Here is a 12,951-nt window from a genome sequence, read left to right as displayed (position 1 = left end):
GCTCTCATCCCCAAACTCTTCGTCTAAAACAAGCACACAGAGGGCAATGTGGTACGATACACGACGTACCAGGCTGGGAAGAAGTGAAACCTTGTTTCCAATACAAGTCCTGCTACTAGCTATGTAGATGTTTTCTATGGTTTTTTCCTTCCTCTTAAGAAGACTGCTCCAAGTAAAATTTGTGCTTATAAAAACAGCCATTGATGTAACGACTGGCTTAAGATGTTTAAAAACTGACAAAATATTGGGGTGTCTGGGTGGTCCAGTCGGTTGAATGTCCAACTTCATCCCAGGTCACCATCTTACAGTTCATGAATTCAAGCCCTGGATCAGGTTCTGTGCTGATAGCTCCGAGTCTGGAGCCTGCTTTGGATTCTGTGTTTCCCTCTCTCTGCCCCTTCCCCGCTTGCACTCTCTCTCTCTCATTTAAAAAAACTAAAAACAACAACAACAACAACAAAAAAACCCCAAACTGATAAAACATTTAAGTACAAAATTCCACAGTTCCCAGTGAGGTTTTCATCCCATAATAATCAGAGCTCACAACAGACATTATTGGCTCATCAACTCCCTGGCATTTGCAGCCACCTGGACTTGAGAAACTACAGGTATGAGGATACCTTTTATATCTGTATGGAATAGGTTTTTCTCTTGCCTGACTTGACAAATGGAAGAGTTCTACAGCCTGCTCTGCCTGCCTCACTCAAAGGATGCTGTTCAAGCTTTGTTTTGTTGAACAACCAGATGCCCAACTCTGATGAGCTGGAAGATGAATAAATGCAGTGCTTGTTAACATGGTCATAGGGGCTATCTGGGAACTCTACAGTTATTATAAATCTAATTGTGGCACAGAAATGTGCAATCTACTTCCAGTGCTACTCCATTCCTAGCTGCTTTCTCAAAATCCTTAACATAAGCTCACTGGAGTTTCCTGTAAATACTTTATGACTGTGATACAAAGTATTAATTGTTCTTCTTAAAAAAAAANGGAAAATGGAGAAAAAGCATCATAAAATGTTTAAAATTAAATAAAAAGATTTTTACTACCTAGTCACATTTACAACCACTTTTAAAACTATTCTCAATTTCTATTAAAGTGATTTTACAGCAAAAAAGGTACATAAACAAGACTTTTATTTCCATTACACTTCTCCACTAATAACCATCTTAATAAGCAAAGTGAGATTGACAAAGATAATGAAATATGAACTAAAGGGCTTTTAAAAGTGATGTGATGAAAATGAAAAATTATACATCGATGTCTTAATTATATTTGCTGACTCCCGTTGCTTAATGGAAGAAGCCAGGGCTGCCACCCAGTGGCAATCTAAGTCTTTTAAATGATTTTAAGATTTAAAGAATAAAATATATTTAAAATAAATTTTAAAACACAAAACCAAAAACCTCATGAAGTAGACCTCTTCAATGTTAACATCAAAATTTTGGTATATTAAATGCTCATCTATTACATACTAAAGAAGAGAAACATTCATTTGCTTAGGCAGCACTGGGGAATTGTATGATTTCCTATTATGTTATATGGCTTTAGTAAGTATTTTAATTAAAACATTGAAGGTTACTTTGCTTAAATTTAAATTCCAAAATAACATGGGGCTGAGGAGCGAAGACCACAAAATACAGCTGTTTTCTTCTATGACCTGCAGAAGTAGATTCGATACTCCATAGTTACCTCCCATCTATACACCCAGACTTCTTGCTTATTAGTAAACAAAAAACGTTAACAGAAACCCTTGCAAAAGTAAGATTTTAAAAATAACTTTCTCTAACCATTTGGCACATCCCATTTTTTCCTCAGGTATAATCAAGTTTAGTGTCTCAGTTAACAAAACTCAGAGCTAAAAGGAGGAAATGAAAACAGTAGAAATACCATGCCTGGAAATTACTGATGTTCACAGGTGGAAAACCAAGTAACTCATTGCCTCCTATTTCCCCAATATTTGGCCACGGCTTTTTTTCACACTGATACAGATATACCCCAAAACAAGATGCCTTGGTAAAATAAGAATAGAGAAAAATAAATTACACTAAAGCATCCACTTATAGTTTGAAAAGCTAGATATCTCAGACACTGTTTTATTCTCCGGAATAACCAGTTAAGAAAGAAGCACTCCCTTCAAAAAATCTTAGAAAATCAGAGATTTTTGTTTCCAACAGCTGTAAATTAAAAGTCTACAAGATACATTTTCTAACCATGTCCCATTTGTTTTGCTTTACAATGAAGACAATGAATAAATTTTTAAAAATGGGAGACACAACATACTTGATATTTACAATGGCTTATGACAAATACCTGAAAATAATTTCTAATTTTCCATTTATTATTGCTATTTAGTCACAGAAAAGATCAACATTCTCCATGAAATTTATCTTAGCATATGTCATATACTGATATAATAATTTTATATGAAGAGAAATTGTTGCGGAAGTGACTTAACATGGCGCCCTTACAAGGAAATAAAGAAAAAAAAAACCAATAAATTCTTCCATATAAAGACTTCTGAGCTGCATCATTTCCTCAAAATATAAAACCTTAATATTAGAAGCAAAGAGAAAAACAGCAAAGGAAACAATAAAACAGAAGACCAAGGATAAGGAATTACTTTGTGCAGATGCTTTGCATATGTAGTATATATGTATGGGCTGAGTTATAATAAAAATACTTATGTATTATAGTCAATTCTCATGTAGAGTTAGAAAGCATTTCCAATCAAACACGACTGGACTGACATTTTCTCAGTCTTCAATTACATGATGAATTATAGCTGTGTAGCAGTCACTTCTGGTCAGCATCATCATGACAAATGCTTGATAAGATACAATTTTTCTCCTTGTTCACTTGTAAAAATTGGTGCCTTTTTGTAATGTTCTACAAGTTCTTCCATGGTGCTGAATTTACGCTGCCCAATACAGTAGACAGTCTCTTTTAGTTGAACTTTAAAATGCTTGTTTTTCCCTTGTGCTTTTAGTGATACAGAGAAATCATTTGGCTAAAAGAAAAAAACAGGTGGGGTAAACATTTTGAAAGACATCTACTACCATTTTTCTATTAAACTAATAATAGCTAAAATTTGAGCACTTACTAAGGCTCTAAGCTAAATTATTTACATAGATTATCTCCTTTACAACTCCAAATAAATCTGTTTAGAGATGACAAAATCGAGGCCAAGAGAAGCTAAGTTGCTCAAAATCATCCATCTAGTTAGTTAACAAGAGAGCAGTATTCAAACGCAAGCAGTCAGACTCCAAAGTCCCTTAAATAATATGCCCTAACACCCAGAGCAAATCTTAGTTTAACATCTGAGACACAAGAGCTAGTTTTTCTCCTGTCAGACTACTGGAGTAACACATGAGAAAACATAGGATAACAGTAGTTATCCTACAGACAAGCTGAGATAATGCTCTGAACTCTCAAAGCTGACAGACATTAATGAGCAAATCATAAACTCAAATGCCTACAAGGGGAAAAAGACATGTAAACGAGTCACAGAATAGACAGGAGGAATGACAGTACATGGCCAATCTAAAGAAGGTGACCACTTAGCTGTGATTGTTGCCTTATTGGAATATGCGCAATGTTGGCAGGCCTTGCAATTTTAAAAGGAAGTCTGTCAACTGATTTTTTATAATAAATCTCAATATTTAAATAATGGTAACAAATTCAAATGTTCAAAAACATTGCTCAGGTCAAACAAAATATGCTTGTATGAGACCTTTACTTTAAAAATTCTACTGCTAAACATAATGGTGTTTTTTTGGCTAATATCCATGCTCAATTACCCACCACAAAAAATACACAATATTCTGCAATCAAGCTACTTTCTGATTTTTGTTGTTTTTTTTTTTAATCTAACACTTTCCTGAACAGTCTTAAAGCCTCCAATTATATAGTTAATGCCAAAGTTTTGAACAGTGGGCTTCTTGGAAATATCCTATACATACGGTTACTCTTACTACCTGCTCTTACTACTTATTACCTGGGCTTCTTGGAAATATCCTATACATATGGTCACTCCCTTCCTAACCCCTCTGGCCCACTGCTTGTCCTAGAAAGCAGGATCAGGTCAGGAGTCTAACAGAAAACAAATCCCACCACTCGTCCCTATCATCAATCCTGCTCTTCCTGAGAGGTTACATTTCCTGAACTTCCATCAAATGTCCAATTAGCCTCAATTTCTCCCTCTTCTTTCCTCCCTCCCTCTCATAAATATATACACATCATATGCATGTGCACACACTCACACCAGACAGGTTTTCTTCTTTCATTCAGCCTTTTACACAATCACATCTTCACTTTTGTACAACTAGATACACAGAAATAAAGCCAATACTAATGATCTGAAAAGTGGAAAAGTAGTGGTATTCTTTTTTTTTTTTTTTTTTTTACAAATAGTTTATTGTCAAGTTGGTTTCCATATAATACCCAGTGCTCAGTGCTCATCCCCACAAGTGCCCCTCTCCGTGCCCATCACCCCACCCCCACATCCATCAGTCCTCAGTTTTTGTCAGCATTCAAGAGTCTCATGGTTTGCCTAGTGGTATTCTTTTAAAAGGAAAAAAGAAAGACCATTTTAAAGGGAAACTGAGTACCATCAAATTTCTAATATCCTCACCAAGAGCCCACAATTATTTTCTTTCAATTTTTACGGTTTTATGGTTTTACTAGTGCTAGAATAACAATATCTTTTATTGTAAATGCATTTCAAATACACTGAGTATTAAAATAGGTGTTTCAGCGGGCACCCTCCTACACTGTTGGTGGGAATGTAAACTGGTACAGCCCCTCTGGAAAACAGTGTGGAGGTTCCTCAGGAAACTAACAACAGAACTCCCCTAGGACCCAGCAATAGCACTGCTAGGAATTTACCCAAGGGATACAGAAATGCTGAGGCATAGGAGCACATGGACCCCAATGTTCATAGCAGCACTCTCCACAATAGCTAAAACATGGAAAGAGCCTAAGTGTCCATCACCAGATGAATGGATCAAGAAGATGTGGTTTATCTATACCATGGAATACTACATGGCAATGAGAAACAATGAAATCTGGCCATGTGTAGCAACATGGATGGACCTTGAGGGTGTTATGCTGAGCGAAATAAGTCAGGCAGAGAAGGACAAATATCATATGTTTGCACATATAGGAGGATTAGGAGGAACTTGACGGAGGAACAAGGGGGAGAAGAAGGGCGGAAATGGTGGGGGAAAGGGAGAGAGGCAAACCATGAGAGACTCTTGAATGCTGACAAAAACTGAGGACTGATGGATGTGGGGGGGAGGGGGGATGGGCATGGAGGAGGACACTTGTGGGGATGAGCACTGAGTGTTATGTGGAAACTAATTTGACAATAAACTATTTGTAAAAAAAAAAATGCAAATAAAAACTATTAACTTTTTAAAAATGTATAATAAAAAAAATAAAATAAAATAAAATAGGTGTTTCAGGTAAATAATAAAAGTGTATTTCAACTTCCAAATAGCCAATTTATGAAGAAACTTAAATCTGAATTGTTTTAATTTATGGATTTTTCTTTACTATAAGGATGACAGCGCATCCAGTATGCAATTTAAGACACATTTTCCCAGTTTAGTTTACTGCACTGTTAATCTAGGGTTCAATTTTCTCCATTTTTCAGTTTAATGCAACAGAAGATATTTCAGAAATGCAAGACCCAAAGATTTAAACAAGGCAAAAGAATCCAGTGAGGTATCACTGCTAGAGCGATATTTTATTCAAAATAAATATGGTTGGAAACAACACTGACATTAGCTTCCGAACATGTTAAGTTTACCACCTGGTTAATTTTAGGGAAGCAACTAAATCTCTCCAATCTTCTATTTATTTATTTACTACTCAGCGCTCTATTTCCATTTACCTTTGAGAACCGACTTACCGAAGATTCACTGTCACGAATGAGGAAATCACCTTCATGCCCTCTTTCATTTAATGCCATTTCTGCTTGATGCCTGGTGACCTTTCCATAATACCATGGATTGCCAGCAAACTTTCCAGTGAGTGAAGGCCTAATGTAATCACACTGTGGAGGTGATGGTTCCAAACCTGAGGTTAACGGATTATTCTGCATAATGGTAACATAGTTTTTTGGCACCAAACCAACCGTTCCATTGATCTTCCTGCATTTCCACCATTCAGGGTCATTTTCAGGCTTTTCAATAACATCCATTACATCTCCTTTCTCAAAATTAAGTTCTTCATCATTGGACGAACTGAATGGATAAAGAGCCTGTACCACATGCAACACTTGCCCGGTATTTAGGTTATTGACAACTGCTGCTAATTTCTCTGACAGGGAACCCACATGGTCACCCAAAGGACTATCGCCTTCCTCAGTTACATAGTTTGAAGGGAACCATCCAACTTGTCCATTGTAGCTACCCCGCCACCACCCATCACTGCATTTTTCCATGACGATCACCTTCGTCCCTTTTATCAACGATAATTCATCCTCTCTCTCTGCCATGTAGTTAAATTTCACATAAGCAGGCATATTGAGGTCATAGAGACGTTCCCCTGGGTCAACAAAGCTTTCATCAGCAGGAGATGCAGAATCTGGCACACTAGGTTTTCTTTTCACTTTTCCAATGCCTGTTGACATAAAAAAGAGTAATAGGAAGAGACTATAACACAATGATAATCCAAAAACCCAATTTATTCATATCTTCAACTCAGTAGTTCTCTTAAGGCTTTAAACTTAGGTAACAAATTTCTTTCTTCTTTTTTTTTTCTTTTTTTCACATCTTCACGACTTATTTATACTTGGAGGTTTGTACCTTTTGACTTTCTTCATAAATTCTCTTTTCATAACCAAACATATAAACGCAGTTATTATATGACAGTTTACCTTCTCATCTTTTCTCTCACCAAAGGTGCTGAAATATCTGTATACCATAATGACAGTGTTCCTAAATTAACAGAAGTTCTTCCAAATGTAAATATAGATTATTTCTCTCATATCTACAATGTAAGTACATGAAGGCTCCACCAAGCCCACATTATGATCTTATTTTATTAACCTATATTCTACAAATAGTTGTACAGAAATAAAACAAATCACAACTTGATATACAATATAAAATTGTAGTTATGTCTGGATAATCCTTCTATTTGCTTTCTAAGTTCCCAGATCCATGTTGCTCTATTTACCTCATTATGTTTATTTTAAAATAATACATTATTTACTTGTTTGTTTCCCTCACCCTGTTCACATGTATGCTCTTAAAGGACAGGAAGTTTTGTTTACTTTGTTCACAGATATAACACCAAGAATCTCAGATAGTGCTTAGTACATGATAAATGTATTTGTTGAAAGAGGTGAGAAAAGCACCAAAGAGTACTATCATCCCAAATGTATGCTACCATCAACTTTGGTCATGTGTTTTCACTGCTTATCATTTCTTACACATGATTTTGTGTTGTGCTTTTACTGGGTAAATGGAGGCATTTTTAAAATTTCTCAAACCTTCTCCCTATCTTAAAACTCTTTATTACCCTGACTCTTTTTCTTTGAGACTCTTTACAAGTTTTCAACCTCTGATCCTTCTGGGTTCTTAAATACCATCATTCTTGCCACTTTGGGACTCTTGGCCATCCCTGTTTCCCTCCTTCTTAGTCTCTTCTACTGTCTAAAATCATACTCACATCACTTCTATTCCAAAATAAAGTTACTTCAACTCTGCTACTCTTTTTGAACTACACCATTCTTTAAAAAGGTGTCTCCTTGGGGCACCTGGGTGGCTCAGTCAGATAAGTGTCCAACTCCAGCTCACATCATCATGATCTCACCATTCATGAGTTCGAGTCCCGTGTCAGGCTCTGTGCTAACAGCTCAGCCTGGAGCCTGCTTTGGACTCTGTGTCTCCCTCTCTTTCTGCCCCTGCCCGTGCTCATATTCTGTCTCTCTCTCAAAAAAGAAAGAAACATTTTAAAAATTGTTAAAAAGGTATCTCCTTTTTTTCCTTCAACTTCTTTACCACTCACGCAACTCACTCCCTAACGTCTTATGATCTGATTTGGTCCTTTAATCTCGACCATTCTACCAAAACTACCCATTTAACCATTCTTATAAAAACACTGTCATTTCTTTACTGCCAAATCAGTACCTTTTAAATCCTCATTCTTTACAAACTCTCTATGTGGCAACCAAGTTCACAGATTGATTACTCTATTGTTCTTTTAACTTCCTTGAAAGTCTCCTGCATTCCCTACTGACTAAATATTCTTGTGTGTATCCATCTGGACTCCTCTAAACCTTGTTATAAAATTGTATCATACTTGTTTCTTGAAGGCAGAAAACTAGAAAACTATATCTTAGTACCTTTTTATCTCCAGTACCCACTAATAGGAACAGAGTGAATGCTTGCTGGATAAAAAAGTGAATGACTGCTTATAGTTGAAAGTGCATCCCAAGATACGGTGCCTTGACTTCCTCTCTACTTTGAGGAAATCTTACACTTTCATTTTCCGTAACTTCTATATAGAAGGTTCCAAGGTCTCTTGGCAGTTTCAAGCTCTTTCTGGGAAATCAAGCACTACAATTCCAGACGTTGCTATACATATACCAGACTGTACTCTTAGCACCTCAAGTACAACACTCTTGTCCAAATAAAACTAGCCTCTCCCATACCCATAATCAACTCCTTCCCTCCCAACTTCCTTACTTGTGGTGTTCATGATATCAACCTGAAAAACCCTCACATCAGGGATTTCTGACAGAATAGGGAATTCTAGGGCTCCATCCATCCAAAAAACTGATTAATGAGTTGCCAGGTACTGTCAGAATAAACTTTTGCAGCACTGTGGAATCTAGTAAAAAAAAAAAAACAACTCAGAAAAACTTACAAAAGCTAGGGCAAGCCTTAGTGAAAACAGCTGCTGCTTTGAAGTAAGAGAATGCTGTGGCATTTTAAATTGCCTGGCCACAATGGCTTTGAGGACAGCAACTGGCATTCCTCATGCCAGAAGGAGTTTATTCTCAAAGAATTGTGATTGCGGATTTCAACCTGTGTCGCAGCCACCTGAAGGACTGGCACAATGGCTTGTCTTGGTTTCATTGGACCTGGAACATTCCCATTCTTTTACTGAAATCATTTCATTGGTGCAGTACCTTGGGGATAAGGAACAGACTGAAAACCCTGGGAAGGAAAACACAGAACACCAACTTCAGAGGCCACACATGACAAAGAATATAGACTTTACAAAAACAGTTTAGAAAAGTCACTCAACAAGCAAACAACAATGCACAATTAGAAGCAACAACAAACCCTAGTAAGAGGATAGAATCTGATGCTAGAACAAAAAACTGTCAACCAGGAATTCTATAATTAGCAAAACTGTCCTTCAGAAATGAAGGAGAAATTAACACACTCCTAAATAAACAAAAATTGAAGGAGTTTGTCATACCAGACTTGTGCTACAAGAGATACTAAATAAAGTCCTCCAGGCTAAAATGAAAAGACACTGAACAGTAACCTGAAGCCATATGAGGAAATAAAGAACGACAGTAAAGGTAGCTCCATTCATAAATATAAAAGCCAGTAGTATTAAGTTTTTGGCTTGTAAATCCTTTTTTCTTATATGATTTAAGATACAAATGTAGAAAACAGTGATTTCAAATCTCGGTTAATGGGCACACAATGTATAAAAATGGAACTACAAAGGAATAGTTTTGCATACCAGCTAAATTTCCATTAATTCAAACTTGACTGTTAAATTGTAATCCCCAGGGTAATCACTAAGGAAATACTAAAACATATATAGAAAAGAAATGAAAAGGGAAAATAGTACATCAGGAAAAAAAAACAATTACAGAAGAAGACAGTAATATAGGAATTGAGGGGAGAAAAGGTGTAAGATCTATAGAAAACAAAGAACAAAACAGCAGAAGGCCTTCCTTATCAGTAATTACTTTAAATGTAAATAAATTAAAATACTGGATTAAAGGAGCAGAGACTGGCATAATGGATTTAAAAATAAGATCGAAGTCTATACTATCTACAAGCACTCACTTTAGATCCAGAGATAACAGACAGTGAAAGGATGGAAAAAGATATTCCATGAGAGCTGGGGTGGCTATATTAGAGTCAGACAACACAGTCCTCAAGACAAAAGTTGTTACAGAAGATGAAGACATTATATATTGATAAAAGGGTCAATACATCAAGAAAAATAATCACAAATATTACACACACCTAACAAGAGAGCTCCAAGACATATAAAGCAAAAACTGATAGAATTAATGAAAGAAACTAACAGTTCTACAATATGGAGACTTTTTTTTTTTTTTTTAAAGCACAGCAATGCAAAACTCATGGCTCTAAATAAACTGCATAAGGACACTTATTTACAGTATGAGAGCTGAAACAAAAAGGCAGAGCATCACCTTGTTCAACCTTAGCTGGCAACATGTTCATCAGGCAGGTCAAAATTTCTGCCACTCTGCATAAACCCACAAAAGCAACACAATTATCAATTTGAGGCTTATAAGTAACTTTTAACAAGTAGCCAAATTCACAAATATGGAATTTGCAAAAGCAGGTTTCATCTATACTAGCAAACAATGTAACAGTATATTAACAAGAGTGTACATCATGATAAAGGGTGATTTGTCTCAGGAATGTAAAAGTAGTTCAAGACATGAAAATCAGTATTATATATATATACCACATTAATACAACAAAGGAAAAAATCCACATGATCATCTCAACTGATGCAGAAAAAGCAATGAATAAAATCTAACATCCTTTCATGATAAAGAGTATCTATCAGCAAATTGGGAATATAAGGGAATTTCCTCAACACCATAAAGGGCATCTATTTAAAAAAACAACAACAACTCTGCAGTTAACATCACACTCAATGGTAGAAGACTTAAAGCTAAGATCAGGAAAAAGACAAGGATGCCCTTTTACCCACTTCTATTCAACACTGTACTAGAAGTGCTAGCCAGGGCAATTAGGCAAGAAAAAGAAATAAAAGAGATCCAAACAAGAAAGGAAGAAGTAAAATAATCTTTATTTGCAGATGACATAATCATATATAGAGAAAATCCTAAAAAATCCACACACAAAAAATGTTAGAATAAACAAATTTAGCAAAGTTGCAAGATACAAAATCAACACACAAAAACCAGGTGCATTTCTATACAGCAGCGGTGAACAATCTGAAGAGGAAATTGAGAAAACAATTCTATTTATAATAGCATTAAGAATAAAATATATACGTTAAGTTTATTAATCAAGGAAATATAAGACCAGAATACTGAACACTACAAAGTACTGCTGAAAGAAATTAAAGTAGACCTAAAAAAATGGTAAGACATTCTGTATTACGGACTTGAAGGCTTAGTGTTTTTAGATGGCAATAACTAACCAAAGTGATCCATAGCTTCCATGTAATCCTTATCAAAGTTCCAATATTTTTTTGCAGAAATGAAAATGCTGATTCTAAAATTCATATGGAATTGCAAGGGGCACCAAATAACCAAAACAATCTTAAAAAAAGAAAACAGAACAGGAGGAATCACACTTACTAATTTCAAACTTAGCCAAAGTATTCAAACAGTGTGGTACTGCACAAAATGACAGACATATAGACCAACAGAATAAAGCTGAGAGTCCTGAGATAAATTCCTACATCTGTGGTCAACTGATTTTTGACAAGGGTGCCAAGACCACTTATGGGGGAAAGAATAGTCTCTTTAACAAGTGGTGCAGGGAGAAATGGATATCTACATGCAAAAGAATGAAGTTAGACTCCTATTTCACAAACAAAAATTAACTCCAAGTGGATCAAATACTCAAATATAAAAGAGTTAAAACTTTAAAATTCTCCGAAGAAAACAGAGGGGAAATTTTTCATAACCTGTGCAGATTTGACCCCAAAAGTATAAGCAATAAAAAATAAATATGGTGCCTGGGTTGCTCAATTGTTAAGTATCTGACTTCAGCTCAGGTCATGATCTCACAGTTCATGAGTTTGAGTCCCACATCAGGTGAGCATGAGTCCTGCTTCAGATGAGCACACACCCCACTTTGGTTAAAGTGTGAGCCCAGATGAGCACCACTTTCTCTTTCTGCCCCTTGCTCACTTGTGCCCTCTCTCTTAAATAAATGAACAAATAAATAAATATTACAGAATATATCCAGAACATCTAAAGAACTTTTAGAACCTAGCAACAAAAGAACCTATTTCAACAATGGACAAAGCACTTGAACAAACATTTCTCCAATAAAGATACACAAATGCCCAAAAAGCACATGAAAAGATGTTCAACATCATGAGTCATCAGGGAAATGCAAATGAAAACCAAAATGAAATGCCACGTTACACCTATTAGGATAGCTATAACCAAACCAAACCAAACCAAAAAAAAGGGGGGCGGGGATACCAAGTGTTGGTGAGGATATGGAAAATCTGGAATCCCTCTTACACTGTTGATCAAAAAGTAAATATTACAACTGCTGTGGAAAACAATGTAATGGTTCTTCAAAATATTAAAAACATAATTACCATATGATCTAGTAATTCCACTCCTAGGTATATACTCAAAAAAACTGAAAACATATATTCCAATACTTTTACCCAAATGTTCACAGCTTCACTATACACAAAAACCAAAAGGTAGAAACAACCCAAAGGTCCATCAATAGGTAACAGATAAAACATAGTACATACCCATATAATGGAATATTATTCAGCCATAAAAGGAATTAAGCACTGACACATGCTACATACAACACAGATGAACCTTAACAAGAGGCCAAGTGAAAGAAACCAGACACAAGAGATAATGTATTGTATGATTCCATTTACATGAAATAGCCAGAATGTAAATCCAGACAGCAAGTAGATTATTAACTGCCATAGGATAAAGAGAAAGGGTAATGGGGAGTGACCACTCAATGGGATTGGAG

The 12,951-nt window shown here is 35.8% G+C and overlaps 1 protein-coding gene across 3 annotated transcripts in view; it reads right to left on the bottom strand.

Annotated features, from left to right (window-relative positions):
• Positions 1-1,117: 1,117 nt before the first annotated feature.
• The window catches only part of NCK1 (NCK adaptor protein 1), a 71,304-nt gene continuing 59,470 nt past the window's right edge, over positions 1,118-12,951 (bottom strand). For all 3 annotated transcript variants that reach the window (XM_077752342.1, XM_077752341.1, XM_077752344.1), the window contains 2 exons: positions 5,913-6,625; positions 1,118-3,008 (listed from right to left, as the gene is read on the bottom strand). In XM_077752342.1, coding sequence (XP_077608468.1) covers positions 2,814-3,008; positions 5,913-6,625 — 908 coding nt within the window. In that variant the 3' untranslated portion in view covers positions 1,118-2,813. The remainder of the gene's footprint in view (positions 3,009-5,912; positions 6,626-12,951) is intronic.

The sequence above is a fragment of the Crocuta crocuta genome, unplaced genomic scaffold (assembly GCF_008692635.1).
Source record: "Crocuta crocuta isolate KB4526 unplaced genomic scaffold, BGI_CrCroc_1.0 scaffold580, whole genome shotgun sequence".
NCBI classification, from domain to species: Eukaryota; Metazoa; Chordata; class Mammalia; order Carnivora; family Hyaenidae; genus Crocuta; species Crocuta crocuta.
Note: the sequence above shows the minus strand (reverse complement) of the source record. Positions and strands in the feature narration are given on the sequence as shown.